The sequence below is a fragment of the Poecilia reticulata genome, linkage group LG13, assembly GCF_000633615.1.
Source record: "Poecilia reticulata strain Guanapo linkage group LG13, Guppy_female_1.0+MT, whole genome shotgun sequence".
In the NCBI taxonomy this organism is placed as follows: domain Eukaryota; kingdom Metazoa; phylum Chordata; class Actinopteri; order Cyprinodontiformes; family Poeciliidae; genus Poecilia; species Poecilia reticulata.
The window spans coordinates 21,893,743-21,913,805 of NC_024343.1; the positions used below are offsets into that span (position 1 = coordinate 21,893,743).

A 20,063-nucleotide genomic window follows, 5' to 3' on the forward strand; every position below is an offset into this window, starting at 1 on the left:
TGTGTGTGTGTGTGTGTGTGTGTGTGTGCGTGTGCGTGCGTGCGTGCGTGCGTGCGTGTGTGTGTGCATGTGTGTGTGTGTGTGTGAGTGTCCATATCAGCAAATATGAGTCAGCTGTCATCTGGCAACACAGAAAGTGAGGTCTGCAAACAAGAACATTGAGCTTCAGGCACCTTTTAAATGCAAAGAACTTTCTTCCTGACCTTTTGTGTTTTTCCACCCTCATGCTGCGACCGGACTCTAATAAGGTCCCCAAAGCTGAAGACACCAAAAGATGGAAGGTGTGGCCGACCGGACGCTTGGTCATGTCTTCTCTGTGGATCTCATTAGTTTATGTTCTGATATGACCTCCATTCGTCCATTTTCTGCTTTCCACCTCTGCCTCGTGGTGCCTGCTGCTACCCTATGATTGTTCCTCGCTCATCTGTCTGAACTCCCCTGTGTGCATTTCTTCAGATTTTTCTCAGAGCTTTTTAAAATGTAGAATCAATACCCCTCTGATCCGATTGATTACGAGCTGAATGAACTCCAACTGTCAATTGATCCTCTGTGGCCTGCCAGTATCCTGGCTCCTGCTGCTGCAGAATATAAATGACCGTCTGTCCGTATAGCCCTGCATTCTCAGGGGGGGGCTACCGGAGTTTGATCGCGTTTAGAGGTCGTACGCTGGAGCCAGATTGCTACAGGCACTAAATAGCTCTTGACCTCAGGTGTTGTTGAATCAAAATAGCTCTGGCATCATTAAGGGGGCGACACCCCCTGACTGATTTTTATTTTTTTGCTAATGATTGTTTATTTCAGCTTGTTGCATCATCTCCCAAAAGTTCATTTTGGCATTATTATCCTTTGTGCCTGTCAGCTGCACTTGCAACCTCACCGTTGTGGCTAAAACCTGTGAGGGTCACGAGATAAATCACTTCTTTATTAAGAAATAAAAGTCTTCATGTCTTCTCTTACAGGATGACTACATCCCCTACCCACGGATAGAAGATGTGAGTCATTTTCCAAACACACATTTACACCTTGCTGATATGCAGCTCCCAGCCAGGGGTGGTTTGCAGCATAGATGCAGAATTCAAAACCTGCTTTATGCTTTTCTAATCTGTACAGTGGATTGAGAAGCACTCATGTGCTCTTACAAAGAACATCTGCATTTAAGCTGAAATCAAATACGGGCACGTTTAAAGGCAATTGGTTAATTTAGGGATGTTAGAGTAAAGAGGGTTGAATGCTTTTTGTTTCGTAGAAAAAAATAAAAACATACTTCGCTTTGTTGGTTCAAACAAAGCGGACCAACATTCATAAACTCCAATTAAAAAGCTTTAACTTTTGCTTTTTTGGGGGGTTTTTTTATGTGTCAGAATTTGGAAAACTTCAAGGGATCTGAATAGTTTTACCAGGGATTAGCTTTTGCTACATGTTACTAAAGTATTTCTTTCGTCTCATTCTGACTTCCTCCCTCTGTTTTTTTCTTGCCCCACATTAATGCCGTAGGTCCTGGAGAAAGGCGGTCCATACCCCCAGGTGATCCTGCCCCAGTTTGGGGGTTACTGGATCGAAGATGCAGAGGCACCAGCAGGAACCCCGTCCTCCTCCGAGTCCAGTTTCTGTGAGGAAGAGGATGGAGATGAGGGCATGAGCCCTGGCGGGGCGCGTAGCTACCGCCTGGAGTGTAACAGCACAGCTCGAGCCTACCGCAAACACTTCCTTGGCAAGGTTAGGGTGTGTGTTTGCATAAATGTCAGTAACACTGTGTGTTTAGAGGGGCAAGTCTGCTGTTGTCTTTGACCTCAAATGTCTCTTCCTACTTTTATACCTGCAGGAGCACATGAACTACTACTGCACGGGCAGCAGCATAGGCAACCTCATCATGTCTCTGAAACACGAGGAGGCTCAGGGCCAGGAGTTTCTGCGCATCATGCTCAGGTACTCTGAGGGGAAGGATTAGCTTTGCATTCATTTGACATGTAGAGAAAAACCTGTAACTTTCTGAGTTCTTCTCATTTATCCTTGTCTGAATCTGCTTATGATGAGCAAAGATAGGGGCTTTTATCCAATAAACCAAGTCATCACTCAAAGCAAAAGTGCAAACATTAACGATAGGCTTGGTTGCATGTTTTTGAATCTTCAGTACCATAATGTGCCCCAGACATAATTTGACAGCTTTTGCAAAATCTTCAACTGTACTGTTTGATCTCTATTATTTTTTGTTTCTTTAAAGTTCAGACCTTCCATTAACCTATTGCGATTTATCTTTTTAAATGTAAGCGGTAGCACGTCAGACTTTCATCACTTGCAAATTTCCTAATTTGTTTAAATTGTCATGCAAGAGTCAGCGTTACAAATTGTATACATTCCACGTCGTAGAGTTTTTTTCTGGAGAAACAAATGGAAGCAGAATCTAAAAAAAGATTTTAAAAAATGGTCAGTGAGCCTGCTAAAGGACAATGTTTCTTGTCTTATTAGATAAATTCTGTTTCTCTGAATCACCATCAAACTTCTCTGAATCCGATAAGCCAAACAGGAACACAGAACTACTGAGAGAGAAAAAATGACGCTGTTATTGGCGGCTGTCATTTGATTCGATTTGTGTCTCTGTAAATCTCAGCTTCTCTGTGCCATTGACACAGTCGGTGTCATTTTCAACAGCACAGGAAAATATGTACTTTATTTTTATACTTTGCTTGGTCTCTGTATTTGTTTTGACAGGTGTTAATCTTCTAGCGGCAGCTTCGAGTGACAGTTTTCATATTATATTTACTATAGATTTGGTGTCAGTCATCCTTTCAACTTGTTAAGATTATTTATACACATCAGAGAAACTGCATCCGAATTCAGTCTAAAACTTCAGCTTTTCAAACATGACTAAAATTGAACTCATTGTTGACCAGCCCTCTGTTTTTTGTTGTTGTTTTTTTGTAGATCTCGGACCAAAACAGTTCATGACAGAATCTCTTTAGCTGGCATCAGTCAGCTGCCCAGTGTGCCTCAGATTGCAAAGGTAAACAACTTTTTTCTGTTATTCACATTATTGTTATTAAAAACAGAATCAAAAGTATTTAACACACATATTGTGTGTTACATATAGTTGCTACTGTCTTGTTTTCCTAACATTTCATAATTTAGTCCTTCTAGTCTCTGCACACTGAAATCTTTTTCATTTAGAAAACGCACAACACTGTTGGAAAATGTGACATTATTAACAAGATCAATATAAGATTAAAAAAAATACTAAAAACAAACCTCATGATTTCTCAAATTTTGTATCAATTAAATAAATAAATAAATTCTACTTTATTAGCAGAACATTTTAATCCTATGAGTGTAACTTAGTGCTTTGCATGCTTTAAAACACACAGGGGCACAACACAAACTAAAATTGTCACACTATGTAAATTAGTCTGATTGAAAAATGATACAGCAAATTGTGAGACAAATAGACAATTACTGGGGATGAGGAACTGAGTACTATTCACTCACTAACTAATAGTATCTCCAATCAGTGAACCGTCTTTCTAGAGGGTTTTGAGCTGGGTAGTAATGAGTTTCCTGTAGCAGTCTGTATCACAGGAGACCTGAAGAGGCCTCTGACTTAAGATATTCACATGTTTTCACAGTCTAATAAAGAGGATGCTCCAGGTTCTACAGTATATTTTTAGATTTTAACAAAGCATCCTTCTCTACAATAAAATATAGCGCAATCAATAAATATAAAACGAGAGGAAAATGGTTAAAAGATCAAAGTGTCTGTCATAAATAAGGAACATAAATAAAGGAGGAGTACAAAAACTTAAAATCTGTTTAAGACAAAGAAAATAAGAATTTAGAAGTTAATGGCATCAATGTTTTTAAGTTAAACATAAAGCCAGTTATCCACTTAGTTTTCTTTTAAACATCAAATCCACCTCTGTGTAAGTAAAACTGTAAAACCTGTATAAACTGTCTGGCCCACACTAGCAGTCAGATCAGAGAGCAGATGCCGTACAGGCAGCGCAACGTTTGTGAGTTTCAGAGATCTGTCTTTGTTTCAGCTGCTGTGTGACGACGCCCCAGGACTGAGGTTCAGCCCAGTTCTCTACCCGCGGGTGAGTTCACACTCAGCTCCCACGTTGTGACCTCTTCCTGATTGCAGCTTTCACCTCCATTAAACGCTTGTCCAATTTTGAAATGTTTTAAATAATTTCTTGACATGTCTGCAGGCCTTTTATGTAAATGTTTGTACGATGCATTGTTATCTTTAATTATGTCTGCCAGCTTGTTTCCTTATCCACACCCACTCTTTTGTAATAAAGCAGTCAAAGTCGGTACTTTTTGACTGCTTCACCAAAAATATATCCTGCTCTGTTACATATTTCTCAACTGATAGTAATCGTCCTCCCTGTTAAAGTAACAACTGATCACAGGACAACTTTCTAAGCTTGATGTGATGAATTTGCTGCTCCTACTGTGCGCCTAGTGATGGAGTGCGCTTTCAGCCTGTGCCTCAGGGAAGGAAAATAAGCCATCTGTGTCTCCATATGCAAGACTTTAGGACCACCGCCGTCACTGGGGGCCACTACATTTTGTCACATATTGGCCCTTATGTAATACGGACCCGATAAAGCTGCCCGTTGGAGCAGAAGAAAACATGCTTTCCTAATGGCTTTGACGAGCAAAGATTGTGTAATAAGTTGAGAGGAAAAACCATACATTAATCCTTGTACAGGGGTCCCAGCTGATAGTGGCGTATGACGAACACGAGGTGAACAACACGTTCAAATTCGGGGTCATCTACCAGAAATTTGGACAGGTGAGCAGTTTTTCCTTATACAGCCGCTCACCACTCACCTGTCTAAATATAAATGGCTTTGTGTTCTTTCCTCCTTCTGTTTGGTGTGAAATCCACTCAGACGTCAGAGGAAGAGTTATTTGGAAACAACGAGGAGACGCCCGCTTTCAAGGAGTTCCTGAGCATCTTAGGAGACAACATTGAGCTCCAGGATTTTAAAGGGTAATTTTAAACAGTGCAACTCAACAGGAGGAGAAAACAAAAACTGACACGATTGTAACAAATAAGCGGGAGAAAGAGAAAAGGCCAAATGGGGATTGAAAGGAAAAACGCAGGAGTGCATTTTAAGGGAAGTTGAGAGCGGGGTTTAATTACTGTAACCTTGTCCTGCTGCTTCAGACTCAGCATGCAAACGGGCAAAAGTGCTTAGTGAAACAGATCTGAGGGGGGGAAAAGTGCCACATGGACATGTAATCAGAGCTTTAGATCCTTTTTTAAATTATTTTCTTCCTGTGCGTCAGTATACTCTCACACTTTCCACTTTAAAGCTTCGGGGTTGGGGAGAAAAAAGGCCGGCATATTAAACAGTCACTTCTGACAGCTCATTAAAAGGAAACCTCAGTATGCTTGAAGCACGGTTCTGCTGAAATGTTACAAATAGTTAAAATCTTACCTGCAGTAGATGACGCTCTCATTTACTGTGAATCCAGATTAGCTTGTGCCACGGGCAGAAAATATTGTTTAACTTGAGAGGGGCAGAGACCAGATCGGACATCTTTAGGCACTGAAACAACTCTGCCGTGTTTGAAATGGTCCCGTTGGGTTACAAGACCTTAAAAAGCAGCTGCCATTCAGAGTGACCACCTGATACAAATGAAAAGAAGTGCAAAAAAAATAAGGTAAAATCTGGAGGTAAAACTAACCTCTGTTTTTTTTATTTGATATGAAATCTCTTGTCTTTTAAGTATTTGATCTGATTACGTTAACTTTACGTTACTTTTTCTGTCCATGTTTGAAAGAGGAAAAACATTTTCGTCACTAAACACCTTCCGTCCATTTTCAGTGTAAATCACATGTAAATGTGACGCCAGCTTCAAAGTTCATAAAATAGCTTTTACATATTAACACCCCTGTGAGCTTTTTGAAGTGGAAGATGTCCATATTTGTCTTCACGCAACATATCTGGATTTATGCAAAAATGATTAACTACTTTAAATGACTTCAAAAATCCTGAATGATCCCTTTATTCAGGGACACAATTTATGAAGATAGAGATATGGCTGGATGTTGGGCACAACGTAAAACATCGGTTTTGATGATGTTCCAGGTTCCGCGGCGGGCTGGACGTGTCTCATGGACAGACGGGATCTGAATCCGTCTACACCGTCTTCAGACACAGAGAGATTATGTTCCATGTATCGACTAAGCTTCCCTTCACCGAGGGTGACGTGCAGCAGGTACCAGGCTGGAATACTTTCTTTAATTCTGGCTACTTTGTGGATTTAACAGCTAAGTATAGATGTTTTGAGTCGGCAGCAAAACTGGTCAGGTCTGGTTACCGGCAATATAATTGCTTGTTCTAATAAAAATACGAAAACGGATGAAAAAATGTAACTTCCTGAGAAGTCTTCCTAATTAAAGTGTGGGGCAAACAGCGACTTTCTACCGGCTTTTTCTCCTCTGCAGCTCCAAAGGAAAAGACACATTGGAAACGATATTGTGGCCGCGGTCTTCCAGGAAGAGTCCACGCCGTTTGTCCCAGACATGATCGCCTCCAACTTTCTGCACGCCTATGTTCTGGTGCAGGTCGAGAACCCCTGTACAGATCACACCACCTATAAGGTACGATGCACACCTTTCAGTGCAAATCAGTATAACAGAGAGCTAATATACTATAATAGACTGGTTTCCATATAGCAGGGAGAACGCTGCCATCTCGGAAAAAGACGCACATCATTCAAGAGTTTGTAGAATCAAATTTAGCAGCAACTACTTTCAATAGTGGCGTTCTGTCTGACTTTTCCATTTTCTTGCACTCGTGGCTGAATTGCTTCTTCTTTACAGCATTGAATCAGTACTATCAGTTCTCTTGTTTGCCTTGGACCCGTTGTTAGCCAAGTTTCAGTTAGCGTTGACTTTACAGCAACCTCATCCGACAGGCATCTAATTAGAAGATGCAGCACAGAGCTGGACATCACTTATTAGTTTCATCTTTAATTATGCAAACTTAAAAAAAACAAATGTGCCAACGCCACGTTTGTCTTCTTCAGAATCAGAAGTGAACACATCGTTAAGAGCCATTCTGAGCAACCCGAAACGCGTTCACCAGAATCACTGGAGAGTCGCATTACGAGCTTGTTAATCAAACAACAGAAGGGTGAAGCTCACTAAAGTGTTCAGGACCTACACACCCAACATTTCTCCAGTCAAACACATTTAAATAAACACCACCCACTTGTAAAACAGCATTACAACTTGAGTTTACAAGTGAGCCCGGCGTTTGTAAGCTGCCTGGTTGCAAAGAAAGTCCAAACCGTCGCCCCCCCCCCCCCCCATTACTGTGCTTGGTAGTTATTCTGGGGTGTTTGTGGTAATATGCTTTATGTGGGGTGTACATTAAATATAATGTGAACCCGTGTGTGCAAATGATTTTGTTTCCAAGCATTTTGCAGTTCCACTTTGAAACCAGGAGTGGTTCTTTAATATTTTTGTTAGAGAGGAGACACCTTGATCTTTTTTCTCATTGAGATAAAAGCTGACATTTAACTTGCCGACTGCATACAGCACAGACTGTCTGCTACAGAGGAGGCAACCATTAACCCTGACTAGCCACAATTGCTGTAAGGTTGTTGCTCATGTCTTTCCTCCCTGGTGTTGCGCCAACACTTGTGTTCTCCATGGAGTTTGTTGAGCTTGCTGAGGATCATCAGGGGCTTTGTTGATCAAAACCAAAGCAACTGGTTGCCATTTTTCACCTTAAATGTTCTAAATGAGTCTAGAATGTGTTTAGTTTTCTTCTCCAGGATTATATTTTGTATTCTGTCATCAGTCAGTGATGCAATACTCTGCTTGTCTGAGTGACCGCTGTGACTTTGTGTCATCAGGTGTCTGTTACAGCAAGAGAAGATGTTCCTCCTTTTGGGCCTCCGCTCCCAAACCCGGCCGTCTTCAAGAAGGTGAGGGAAAGGGTTGAACTTTCTTTGTGGAATAAATTAACCTGCTATTTAATAGCATTCAGTATTTTCACTTCAACAAAACCTTAAGACATGCAGAAAGTTATAAATATTAGTTGCTTCAGACATTTTGTCTTGCTTGTCTTGTCATGCATTCTTCAATATTTCCAACCTCTAGGGTGCCATTAAAGTGCTCTGTTTGAAAACCAGAAAACATAATAATAAAAAGGGAATACTAGCCAGCAGCTCTGCGGGCCTTCATGGTGACTGTAGAGTAGAGCCTGTTGTGGGTACTTGGTTCATTACCCACAAAAGGCTGAGGGTGACCTCACAGTGGTGAATCCGGGGGCATTTCTGCTGGGTAAACTAAGTTAGAAGCTCCTCAGAATGATGGGCATTTAGAAAAGAAATCAATCAAATATGTAATTTAAAAAAAAAACGTATTTTGTTTATTAATACACAACGATATAGTTCATGTATGAATAACAGAGCAAATTCCAGTGTACTGTGAGGATAAAATTGTGTAGCTACTAGAAATATGGTCCAAAACTATAGCTATAAGAAAATGAACTTTGAAATTAGTCAATACCAAAAAATGTTTTTATGCATGTTCTTCTTTTTTGGGTTATGTGGTATTGTGGCGTGTGTGTGTAGTTTTCCTATTTGGTGTTTGTATACGTCTACTGCTGTCATTCCAACTGAATTGTAAAACAAATTAAATGTTTATTGTGGGGTTTTTTCATCTAATTGGTAATTTATTTTAACTTTAATTTGCTGCTTGCTTTGTATAAAGACTAGTTGTATGTCCTACTATTCTCACTAAAATGACATTGCATTTAAGAAAAAGTTATTAAGATTGAGAAACTTGATAAAAAACTAAGACATTTTTTTTTTTATTACCTCGTCTCTTTTGGTTTTTTTTTTCCCCACATCTTCACAATCAGGGTCCCGAGTTCCGAGAATTCCTGCTAACAAAGCTGATCAATGCCGAGAACGCCTGCTACAAATCTGACAAATTTGCCAAACTGGAGGTGACGCACGCCACACACTCCAACCCCACAGCCCACCCTTCAATTACTTTTCAGCTTCATCCAGCAGCTGCAGACCCTTTTCCTAAACGGCCTTTGTGTGCGGCTGACCCCACTGCAGGGACGCACACGAGCCGCCCTGCTGGACAACCTGCACGACGAGCTGCACAGACAGAGCCAGGCGGTGCTGGGACTCGGGCAGATGGGGGAGGAGGATAAGCTGGAGAACGGCGGACATGGGGGTCTGCTCGAATCGTTCAAGGTGAACATAAAACCCAGACAAAAGTACATCAGGCAATCTTTTCTCAGCTCTGTGACATTTATTTGATCACCGTCATTACACCGCCAGGTCAGATAAATGTCACGGGTCTGCAGGACGGCTTAAGGTGCGAAACCACTGTTATCACAATGGGTGCCTCGTTTTCACAGTCCTCAAAGACTTAAACTCCATATAGAGAATGTGCAGTCGCGACTGAGAAGACGCGCTTACATCCGAGTGTGAATGTAACACCCCGAAGTGTTCATGCTTGTATTTTTCTTTCTCTTTCCACTCACTACCCTTTTTTTGCTTCCATTTTCTTTTGTTCGCATGTGTAGATTAGCTGAGGTTGATGGGACCAGTTAGATGTGGCGATGACAAAATGTGTGAACGTGGTGATGATTTGGCTCTCTTACTTTTTTTTTTTTTTTGCAGGGATTGTGGATATCTGCTGCTTTGCAGTTTGTGCAGACAGTCCCAGGAGGGGCTATTCTCATTGCTCTCGTTGCTCTGGCAGTTTATTACCTGTCTGTATTACTGTAAATGAATGAGAAGATTATAATTTAACAATAAACAAAGATTGTTGTATTGTTTGAGTTGTAGTTGTTCATGCTTTCTAAGAATATGAGGTTTTGATGTTCTCATGTTAATATTTCAGGACTAGATATGAAAATATGAAATCAACAAAAAAGTGAAACCCACATTTCCAACTGTGCCGCTTATTACGTCTTCCATTGAGAATGTTGCCCTCTGGTGGACATAATTTGTAAATACACGTATAATTTCTTAAAATAATAAAACTTTTTTCCCTTCTCATTCTGTCCCTCCACTTCGTTCCCTTGCAACAACCTTTTGTCTACCAATCTGCATCAGTTTGTTCCTCACTACTCTTCTCTGATCCACTCCTTGTTTGCATATCAGAGGGCCATGCGCGTCAGGAGCCACTCCATGGAGACCGTGGTGGGTTCTCATCGTCACCGGAGCCCCGGGGTGGCAGGTGGGGTCCCTGCCAGCCTCAGTGGCGGGGGATTGCCACAAAGCACCAGTGAATGCACAAAGAGCACCTTCACTGTAAGTGAACTAATAATAAAGACTGAGAGAGAAGAACAAGATCTAACTGTTACCGTGTGGCTAACAGAGCTTTCTTTCTTCGTTCGCTTCCTTGTGAAAACCTGCAGAACTTTGATTGCCAGACTGTGATTGTGTTAGAGTTTTCATGTGTTAGTTTCCATGTAAAGATTCATTAGATATTAGTTCTGTTGTTGGACCACTTACAGTCAGTTAGCTAGATCAAATTATGCCTTTACAGCATTTTTATTTAGAGTGGTGGTGAAGCTTTTTTTTTTTCCTTTTTTTTTTTTTTTTAAGTAAGGTCTTAATTTATCATCTGTGATCTCCAGCCTCCTGTTCTGTCAGCCAAATCTCCTTTAAAGAGCCCAGTGAAACGGCGCTCAGGCCTCTTCCCACGTCTCCACTCCAGCACAGACGCTCCATCAGACAAACACACACGCAGGTCAGTTGGAGAGATTAAAAATGCAGGTCACTACATTTTTAATCTCTCCATTTCCTGTTTTTTTTTTGCCAATGAAAAATGTTAAAATTGTTGGATATGGGTTGTATACAAATGCAGGTCTGTTTTTGAAATTGTATTTGATTACATTCCAAAAACATGTCTCTCTTTTGTCTTCTCCTTCCCAATTATGCACAATTTTTGCTGGGAGATTGCATAAATTCTTTAAAAAAAAAACATAAACATTCATACATTTTGTGGTGGCATTGTGACAAAATGTGTAAAGGTTCAAGCTGTGTGATCGTGGTTTGTCTGCAGTGATCATAAACCAGCAGAGATCTGCCCGCATTCCCAAGAAGTGAGGTCAGAGACATCATCCAATCCCAGCTCACCTGAGATCTGCCCCAACAAAGAAAGGTCATCTGGAAGCTAAAACTTTATTTATTTTTAATTTTTTGAAAATATATAAAAATACAAATGTTCTAGGGTTAACTATGGCACATTTAAAGAGTGTTATCTTAACCACGTGCTTGGTCGTTTGTTGCTCATCCATCAACAGGCCTTTCATGAAGCACAAGGAATGCAGCAGCGGCAGCAGCTGCAGGCCCAACATCTCTCGCTCTTCGTCTAGCACCAGCAGCTTCAGCAGCACCACGGGGGAAACAGAAGCTCTGGAGGAGCTGGAGACGGTGGGTAGAACATTTATTTCACCCAGGGTTGACGTGGAAAACTCGGGGAATTAATATAAAAAAAGAAATTGGAACATTTTAAAATGAAAAATACACATTTGTAACAAATCGGGAGGCTAAGAGGGGCGAAAAAGCTTTTAAAGATGGAAAAAGTCCATAATTGCTCAGAAGTACATAATAGTGGGAATTAAATGTCAAGCTTATAATTAGAATTGATGCAAATCTTCTCATCTTCCTTGGTTCAAATGACACCTCTTGTCATTGTGGCAGTAATTTTATGTGAGACGTTCTGCTTAAAAATGGCACCTTGTGAGGTTAGAATCGTCAAGAGTAATTTAAGGCACCAAGTGTTACAAATTGCGTTGAAGGAGGTGCAGATTCAAGCTTTTTAATGCACAGGATGAATTTTCTTTGCTACATTTGGTTAGAACATTAAGATATGTATCTTGTCTGGATCACTTTAAAAGATTTTATAATTTATAAGATTTTATCAGCACTTTAGCAAATCTGAATACAGCTTTGTTTAAAAGGGTTGCATGTGGGTAATGATACACATGTTGAATAATGTGATATTTTTTTTATGTTTCAAGTCCCTCTTTAGATGCTCCTTTTTCTCCAATTTTCTGTAAAGTTAAACACGTTAGAATATTAATTATTAGTGGCTGTCATACCCATGCGTTGCCGTCAGAGTGGGCAAAGTTTAAATAATTGATTATTTTCAGTCACTATTGTTCAGTGCCTTTTCCTTCACAGCATTGTGATGTTTTTGCTTCGCCCTTGTAGGTCAGTCATCCGTCCATCACGTCCACCTCTGCCTTCAGTCCCTCCCTGAGCATCGACAGCCAGGGATCAAGTACGCCTGTCATCATGTGCCGCAGTCCAACAGGTAAGTTGTAAATTTGATCTAGTGAGAGGAGATCTGGTTAAAAAGAAGTGGTTTTGCTAGTTTTTTGTTGGTGCTTATATTCTGCAGATGGAAAAGGGAAAACATCACCCAGGTCAAGTTTGAAGTTCCGCTTTGACAAAATGAGCCACTCATCCACAGCTGTAAGTCTCAAATAGGTCCCAAACGAAAGCAGTTGTGTTCATCGGCAAGTGTTTGGAGTGTATTATCAGATTTTCATAACAGAAAATGTTCAGTAACAAAAACAAAATAGAAAAATATAACAAAGCAGCATGGAAGAAGAAGAAGCAGCTGCTGTTTTTAGTGATTTTTTTCTCTCCTTTCTCTCTTTCAGTCTGAGTAGATTTGTGGAAGGAAAAAGCAGCAGACTTCCTCAGTGAAGAAGCAGCGTGACTCTGAGGAAGCTGACTAAATCACATCACCAGAAAAATAAAAACATTTGTACAGCCTTTACTAAGAACCATAAGCAAAAGGCTAATCTGACTAGAGCTGCACGGGAGATCCTGCGCACTATAGACATACTGATATAACTGTGAGTGTAAGTGAAGAAAAGCAGCTCATACACGTTCACTGTCTTTGAAGCAACTATTAGCTGCTTAATCTAGCTGCAGCATAACTCTTGTTGTTCCTATGACTTGAAGGTCTTGGCATGGCTGTAAAACTGTGAGTGTAGGGCGGGCAGTAGACGGCGCCTCAGCTTTTTCTTAGACATCATCTTTCATACAAGTGTACAAGTTTATGGCCGAACTGTTAGTCCTCATCCAGCCAACTGTTGAGCACTCTGTGGAACCAACGACAGACCGCCGGATGTCCCTTTTACCTTTACCCTTCAATGGTACGTCTGCAGGCAGTTCCTCTTTTGCTTTGAGAAAAGAAACTGTGAGCAGAGGCTCTCCCATATTCACAAAGACCTAATGTATAGTCTACTTACAGTAGCAAAGCCTTGTGGAACTGTGGAGCCTGAACTTCTTCGTTATGAATATTAACGCTTTTTTAGAGGACAGCTATGAGTTTTTGAGACGCTTTTGTAACCTTGGTGCCCGTTGCATTGTGTCCACAGCACTCTAAAGATGTCTCCCAAGCAGAACATTTCTACATCTGTAGGGGTGACCCACAACACCCTGATTAGACACAGTAGGAGACACTGCCAGCACATTTTAGCCACAAGCTTATTTTAGCCACAAGCTGCGCCTTACAAACTCTCCAAAGCCCTTTTTCTCTCTGCTTGTGCGTTCAATCCCTCACCGTGTGAGAGGATGAGAAGTTCCTGGATCTGGCTACGGCACAGCTTGTGGGAAGCCAAACTACACCCACATTTTCTGAAGGGGACAAAAAAGACGTTGCACTTACTGAAAAACATTTCACCTCTGTGTACCTCCCATTGAAGCTTGCTAGCTCGGTGTATCAGCACACATGCTCTATGGTGCTTGTTTGTTTTTGTTTTTTTTAGCAAGGAAGTTTGCCAGTGAGGGAATCAATGAAGACGACTTGAAAAATATGCTCCACCAGGCCTTTGAACCACCTTTCATAGAAGTTACTCTTAATGTGAATTACAGTCTTGTCATTTGCGTTTAATGCCATGGTAGCTATGGTTTCAAACTCTTTAATTTGCAATGATAGTTCCTCTCAAGCACAACAGGGCCGTGAATCTTCTGTGATTGTCAGCTGGCTGTCGACATATTAACATTAGCATTAGACTTCAACATTGACTTCTGTGTTTTTAGTCTGACCAAACTAGAAAGCAATGAATATCGTGTTTTACTGCACAGGAAGCTGTTGGTGAAATTGAAGACGGCTTAGCAAACTGAAGTTTCAAAGTTCACACGCATTGCAAATGTCCTCGTTTATTGAGTTTTAACGTCTTGGGAAGTTGCTCTGGATGAAGTTACTTGAAATGTACGTTTTCATATACCTAGACTAGCGCATCATTTTGAAATGGGATAGGCCACCAATTACCTCGTGCAAGGAGAGTAGGGACAGAAGGAACAGGAAGTTCTGTTTATCATTTTGTTTGTAGCGGTATTGCCCAAAAAATGTCCTGCAGCCATTTTTCTCTGTCGACATGCTTAATTTATTATAGTAACTTCTTTTGCATTGATGTCATGTACAAACAAATCACTGCAGAATATGCTAATTAATTAAAGTAAAATTATAAAAAGAAAATATATTAATTTAAGAGATGTCTAAATAACGTATATGTATATTTGGTTATGTAATGTGCCACTGAGAATTTATTCTACAATAAAATGTTGTATTTTGTGCCACATGTGTTTGTTTTTTTTTACTATTTGCAAGGTGTCCACACAATGCACATAATTTATAAAATACACTTTATTAATTTTAGGAAGTAGATCAAACTCAAACTTTCACCCTCAGATGAAAATCAGTTGGTTAGGATTTTCAATAACAACTCAGGAATAACCAAGACTCTACCAAAAAGACACCAGCGTCACTATTCACAGAAAAACAAGTTCAACATCAACACACACTGAATATTTGAACATAATGCCAAGATGAACATTCAGATCAGTCATAGTGGGGGCTTTAAGCCTAACGATGCCATACCAGGCCTCAATAATGGGGGTGGCAGTCTTTTTCTCATACATTGTAGACTGTGAAAAGTTGATTAAGATGAAATAATGAATATAAAAAATAAGCCGACATCATTTCATCTGTTTCTTCTTGTGCATTCTGCTCTGTCGAACCCCCAGTCGGTCGAGGCTGATGGCTGCTTGTACTGACCCAGGTTCTGCTACATGCTACTATGTGCATCCTCTGTAGGAGGGATTGCTGTAACGTCAACGACTCAGTGCCAGCCCCTCCAGGAGGAGTGAACGTTTTAAACTGATGACTCAATGCAATCTGCTCGGTTTCCTTAGATCAGTGGTTCTTAACCTGGGTTCGATCGAACCCCAGGGGTTCGGCGGAGCCTCTGCCGCTGAGGTAAAGACACACTTGTGTAAAGTCGTGATGACGCGCCCCGCTTTGCCATCACTTGCTGCAGAGGATCACGTTAGATTGCTTAGCCAATCAGTGCTGCGGAGGAGCACTGATTGAAGGAGCGCCACTCTCCTTAGTCGCATCTTTTCGGGTTTGCTACTGCCTCTAGTGGAGTGGGGGTGGTAACACAACTAATATAATTGCTAATTAAATGATCTAAACAAGACCTTAAAGTGGTTCCAGTTTCTCTCGATGGCCAACCTGTTGAAACTGTGGCAAATTTTAAATACCTTGGGTCGTTCCTAGACAGTCAGCTCAACTGTGCTGAAAACACTGACTATATTTTGAAGAACTGTTCTCAGAGATGCTACCTTTTAAGAAGACTTAGTGATCTTCTTAAAGAAATTTCTTGAATTTGAAAAAAATAATAATTTTATTTATCACGAAAGAAGGGTTCAGTGAATGCGCATATGAATCTGTTGGGTTCGGTACCTCAAAAAAGGTTAAGAACCACTGCCTTAGATTGAAACTTTTTAAACTACTTAGAATAATTAACTGAGCTTAACGTACTGCTTGATCACTAGAATAAAGTAAATGTTCATTTTGGATAAAAATGCCTCAGGATGATTCATTCAGTATGAATCAGCACTCTATAAATAAAACTAAGCTGAATGGAATTAATAAAAATTAAAAACTACCTCGAGGTTATTCAACTTTACCTCAAATCGACAGCTGGACAGTTGAAACCTGTGCACATTAGTTATGGTAGGACAATAATCCTAAAGACCCAACCAAACTGCTTTTGTAATGTACAAAGCAGGCTGAAACTGAGCTTCTTGAATACCCCTTATGATATGACTAAAAAGTTGGGTCAGTGCAAGAAAACCCATCTCATTTAAACACGTTTTCACCTCTAATGGAAAGTTTTGCATCCAACCAGAATGATGCCAGGACCTTGGTGATGGCTCAAAGACATTGAATCACTGAAGTTGTGTCCAATATGATCGTTCCGCTACAGCACAAGAACTGGAAAAATAGATGAAGGCCAAAATAAATGGGATATACCACAGACATTTGGACCCGACTGCTCCATATCTCCGTCTTCTGCTTGTCAGGAAAATCTGACAGATGAGTAGACGGTGGGTTGAGCTGGCTCTCTCTGAGCCTTTTGATTCCTCAGGGCATCTTGAGAAATGTCTGCGTACAGCAACTGTAACATATAAGATGAAATAAAACTATGTGAAACTTCTACAAGATCAAATACGCTGCAGACAAACTTGTGGCACCGAACATTACAAAGGCAATACTTTCCCCTACCTCTGGCTTTTGCTGGGACGGTGAGGGAGCTGAAAAAGTTCGATCAAAATAAAAGTTTAGCTCTGACATCATTAACATTACATTTACGTTAATTTCTTCCCTCTATGCTTTCGACTGCTGAAGTTAGAATTGTTAGATACCTTTGTGAGGAGGAGCAGTGCGTTTCTTTGGTACTGGGCGTCGGGGCGGAGGCTGTGGAGGCTGATGTGATCTATCTCTATGTCCATTTGCATGTAAGACCTCTTTCCTGGGATGTGGCTGTTGCTTAACCTCTGAACTCAGGCAGCGAGCCAATCCCAAAATGACAGGAAGACAAAGAAAGGCGCCAGTGCAGACCAGAATCCTATGTAAGAGTTTTCTCTGCGAGGCAACACCTGCATGTCGGGGATGACGGAGAAGAACAACAACACACAAACACTAATGACTAAAATATGCATGATCCATGTTTGATTAGCACATGTAAAAGAGCAGATATACCTTTTGTGACATTCACTTGCTTCCAATGGCTTACAGCCTGGCTTCCATCACTCCATTTCACACTGCATGTGTAAAACCCTTCATCTGACTGTCTAACACTCAAAATCTTTAAATGTAGTTCGCTTCGATTGGCACTGACTGGGGCAATGGTGATATGGTGCCTTGCACTGTTTTCAACAGTGGTTGAAGTTGTGAGATTTTCCCACAACTTCAACCAGTTGCCTGTCCAGTTGCCTCCACAGTGCTGAACCACACAGGGCAGAGACAAGCTGCCCCCCGCAGGCACGAAGAATGTCTCACGTTTTCCGTGTACACCCTGACTGCATTCTTCAGAAAAAACACCTAAACGACAGAGCATTCAGTTAGATTAATAAAGAGCATTTTGTTTGAAAAATATGAATTGACAGCAGTCACTCACTTTACTCATGCAGTTGGTTTCTATATGTTTAATATTCCAAAAACCACAAATAGCCTTAAAATGAATTCATAATTTAACAAAGAATAACCTCAAAAAGTCAGAATTTTTCATTTAAAAAGAGTACACCTAAGTTGTTAAATAATGTGGAAAAAGATCAAGTTCAAGTGACATGAGAGTAAAACTTTACTTTGACTTATCATGGCTTTATGAACAGTATGTACTCATCTGAGTCAAATTATACAACTGCAAAAGAGACCAACCATTACTTTGGAAAACTGCTGTTTTATTTCTTACAGCTTCCTCAATAAAATCTAAACAAACACAAAACGTAGCTCGAAATGTGACAAGACAGCATGCAAGTTTTCAGACGAGGCTGAGTTGAAACATGTTCTTACCTCCCTGAAAGATACACAGACAGCTGATCACACGCAAGATAAACGCATACATGTCTGGTAAAAAAAAAAAAAAAATGCTGTTGTTCAGTCAGCACAAAATCTCAGTTCCCTTGTAAAGATCAAGTCTCCATGTTTTGGCTCGCTGAAATAGTCGGACAATCTCGCACTCTTTTAACTTAACATAACCTGTTTATTCTAACCATTTTCAGCCTTTCTCTTAGCCTTTCCTATTTCTGTGACTGTCAGGGGATCATTTTCGGTTTTCGCTTTTCTTGCTGCTTTTTTTTTTTTTTTTCCTTTAGGGGGAGTCAGAGGAAGGAAGTGGCCCATGAATCCAGCCCCTTCACAAACACACACACATTAGGATTTGATTTAAGGGAAGGCACTGGCTTCAACAGCAGGATTACTGACTTTCAAGCAGGAAATGGGGCTCATTTCGAGGAAGTGTAAACTCCAGTCTTATGAAAGACCTCAGAAACTCATTTGTTCTGCTTTGCATTTACAGTAGCTCTTGTGGCTTATTTGAGTTGTTTTGTTTTTTGACATTTTTGAAAAACATATTAACAGATGGTTGATTTATGAAAGCAACTTTAGCTTTTACATACAATAACTCCATGCAGATCATTATTAATTTTTGGATTCAAAAACAGGTGAAAGTTTCTGGGATTTCTTAAACATCTTGTCTTACTAAAGTATTCATTGTTCTTAAATTTCACATCAATTTCATTTGTTAGGACGTCAAGCAATAGATCAACATAAAGCAGCACATAACTGTGAGTGACTTTTTGAGAAATTAATAATTTAGTAATACATTTTTACTAATTCAATTCTGAAACTATGCCACATTCAGTTCGTTCTACTCTGATTCCCTTAAATAAAATGCAGTGCTCCCAAATGATTTTAGAAGTCACCTAATTGGGAAAAAATATTAACCTCTATCGTTTTAATCTCAGTGGAAATTCAGCTTTATTCTGAAGGCGTTAAGAGATTTGGTAGTGAACATTGGTGAACGAACAGCATAATGAAGACCAGACAACACAGATGAATATGTGGAGAAACTGAGAAAAGGTAAAGGTTATTCAAAATAATACCCATGTCCTTCCAAGTGTAGTTGTGGTGCTATATTTAGAGTATTATCAGTCTACTTTTACGCATCACATGAAGTCTGTTATAACTTTTCAAACTTGTATTTGCAGAGGTAGTTTGAGTCTACACATACTGAACACAATTTGTGTTCCTTTGGAAACTTTTTATAAATCTGTTGTACCACAATTGTGCCCAGCTACTCTTAGGCTTTTCTGTACTTAGTCATTTTGAAAACCAATAAATTTCAGTTCTACTTTCTGCTGGCTGTGACGATGCACTTATTTTTAATTCAGTTCATTTCAGTTCGGTTTTAAAGTACTTTATCAATCCCAGAGGTGAAATATGTTATAACTCATTCAATTTTCGTCAAAACGTTGTTGCAGATGCAGATGGCTCTTGGCAGGAAGGATCTTCTGTCGGAGTCTGTATTACACCGGCTCTTGAGAAGATATTTTGTTTTTCTGTAACAAGTAATAGTGTCAGGTTTTGTTTCAGTTTGAAGGAGGGATTTTGTTAGTCTCACATTGAACTTAAAAATCAGTTTGTTTCTGTTAGAAATAAAGACCCCCTCTTGGTTCTACTTTACATAAAATATTTGTGAAGAAAGGGATTTCTGAGCCAAAGGTCTAATACTTTAAAAATATTGAAAAGATTTGTATATTTTTGCTGGGGATAAGGGAACAATTATTTTTGATGTGTTCAAATGTAATTGTTAGTCTAATTGTATATACATTGTTGCCTAATTCTCTTATATACAGATGCATACATATAAAGTACTGACAGTCAGAAATAGAAATTAAAACAATATTTTCTGTATCAAAGTTACACAAACGTTCCAAGCGCTTTTACTGTGTCACATTTTGGCAGGGCTACTCCCATGTTCAGCGGAACAAGGTCTCGCTGGCAGAAGCTGGATATTTAGATTAAAACCTATTTTATTACTGTGACTAAAAGCAAAACAAAAAACATAAACCAGAAAGGTTTTTAATGGGTTAAATGAAAAACTAAAGGCTTACATATCACACCGGGAAGTTTCGATGGTTATAATTTAGATTATTTAACTCCGCCCAAACGCCACGTCAAAGATCGAACCAGAGCA

General features: G+C 40.0%; 2 protein-coding genes across 8 annotated transcripts in view; one reads left to right on the forward strand and one right to left on the reverse strand.

The window, feature by feature from the left end:
* Nucleotides 1-14,595, forward strand: part of rap1gap2a (RAP1 GTPase activating protein 2a) — an 80,482-nt gene extending 65,887 nt beyond the window's left edge. For 4 of the 6 annotated variants that reach the window (XM_008426028.2, XM_008426033.2, XM_008426036.2 and 1 more), the window contains 20 exons: nucleotides 249-281; nucleotides 960-992; nucleotides 1,495-1,716; nucleotides 1,823-1,926; nucleotides 2,923-3,001; nucleotides 4,032-4,085; nucleotides 4,706-4,789; nucleotides 4,890-4,990; nucleotides 6,096-6,225; nucleotides 6,455-6,610; nucleotides 7,873-7,944; nucleotides 8,886-8,972; nucleotides 9,091-9,231; nucleotides 10,150-10,299; nucleotides 10,629-10,741; nucleotides 11,057-11,155; nucleotides 11,298-11,427; nucleotides 12,211-12,313; nucleotides 12,401-12,474; nucleotides 12,666-14,595. In XM_008426028.2, coding sequence (XP_008424250.1) covers nucleotides 249-281; nucleotides 960-992; nucleotides 1,495-1,716; nucleotides 1,823-1,926; nucleotides 2,923-3,001; nucleotides 4,032-4,085; nucleotides 4,706-4,789; nucleotides 4,890-4,990; nucleotides 6,096-6,225; nucleotides 6,455-6,610; nucleotides 7,873-7,944; nucleotides 8,886-8,972; nucleotides 9,091-9,231; nucleotides 10,150-10,299; nucleotides 10,629-10,741; nucleotides 11,057-11,155; nucleotides 11,298-11,427; nucleotides 12,211-12,313; nucleotides 12,401-12,474; nucleotides 12,666-12,674 — 1,974 coding nt within the window. In that variant the 3' untranslated portion in view covers nucleotides 12,675-14,595. The remainder of the gene's footprint in view (nucleotides 1-248; nucleotides 282-959; nucleotides 993-1,494; nucleotides 1,717-1,822; nucleotides 1,927-2,922; nucleotides 3,002-4,031; nucleotides 4,086-4,705; nucleotides 4,790-4,889; nucleotides 4,991-6,095; nucleotides 6,226-6,454; nucleotides 6,611-7,872; nucleotides 7,945-8,885; nucleotides 8,973-9,090; nucleotides 9,232-10,149; nucleotides 10,300-10,628; nucleotides 10,742-11,056; nucleotides 11,156-11,297; nucleotides 11,428-12,210; nucleotides 12,314-12,400; nucleotides 12,475-12,665) is intronic. The other 2 variants (XM_008426027.2, XM_008426035.2) reach the window with 1 other exon arrangement.
* A 1,141-nt stretch (nucleotides 14,596-15,736) lies between these two features.
* On the reverse strand, nucleotides 15,737-18,188 carry LOC103474801 (cell division protein ZipA). Of its 2 annotated transcripts, XM_008426039.2 has the most exons (5): nucleotides 17,879-18,188; nucleotides 17,066-17,407; nucleotides 16,729-16,962; nucleotides 16,589-16,617; nucleotides 15,737-16,481 (listed from the first exon to the last, which is right to left on the reverse strand). In XM_008426039.2, the coding sequence occupies exons 1-5, from the start codon at nucleotides 17,928-17,930 to the stop codon at nucleotides 16,383-16,385; spliced, it is 756 nt and encodes a 251-aa protein (XP_008424261.1). In that variant the 5' UTR covers nucleotides 17,931-18,188; the 3' UTR covers nucleotides 15,737-16,382. The 2 variants fall into 2 exon arrangements, with proteins under 2 accessions (XP_008424261.1, XP_017163663.1); XM_017308174.1 differs by lacking the exon at nucleotides 17,066-17,407.
* Between the last annotated feature and the right edge of the window lie 1,875 nt (nucleotides 18,189-20,063).

Coding starts and splice junctions, on each gene's coding strand:
- LOC103474801 (XM_008426039.2), bottom strand. CDS start 17,930: ATGTATGCGTTTATCTTGCGTGTGATCAGCTGTCTGTGTATCTTTCAG. Junction 17,408..17,878: donor TCTGTGTATCTTTCAGGGAG/GTAAGAACATGT, acceptor TCTGTCGTTTAG/GTGTTTTTTCTGAAGAATGC. Junction 16,963..17,065: donor GCAAGTGAATGTCACAAAAG/GTATATCTGCTC, acceptor CCCGACATGCAG/GTGTTGCCTCGCAGAGAAAA.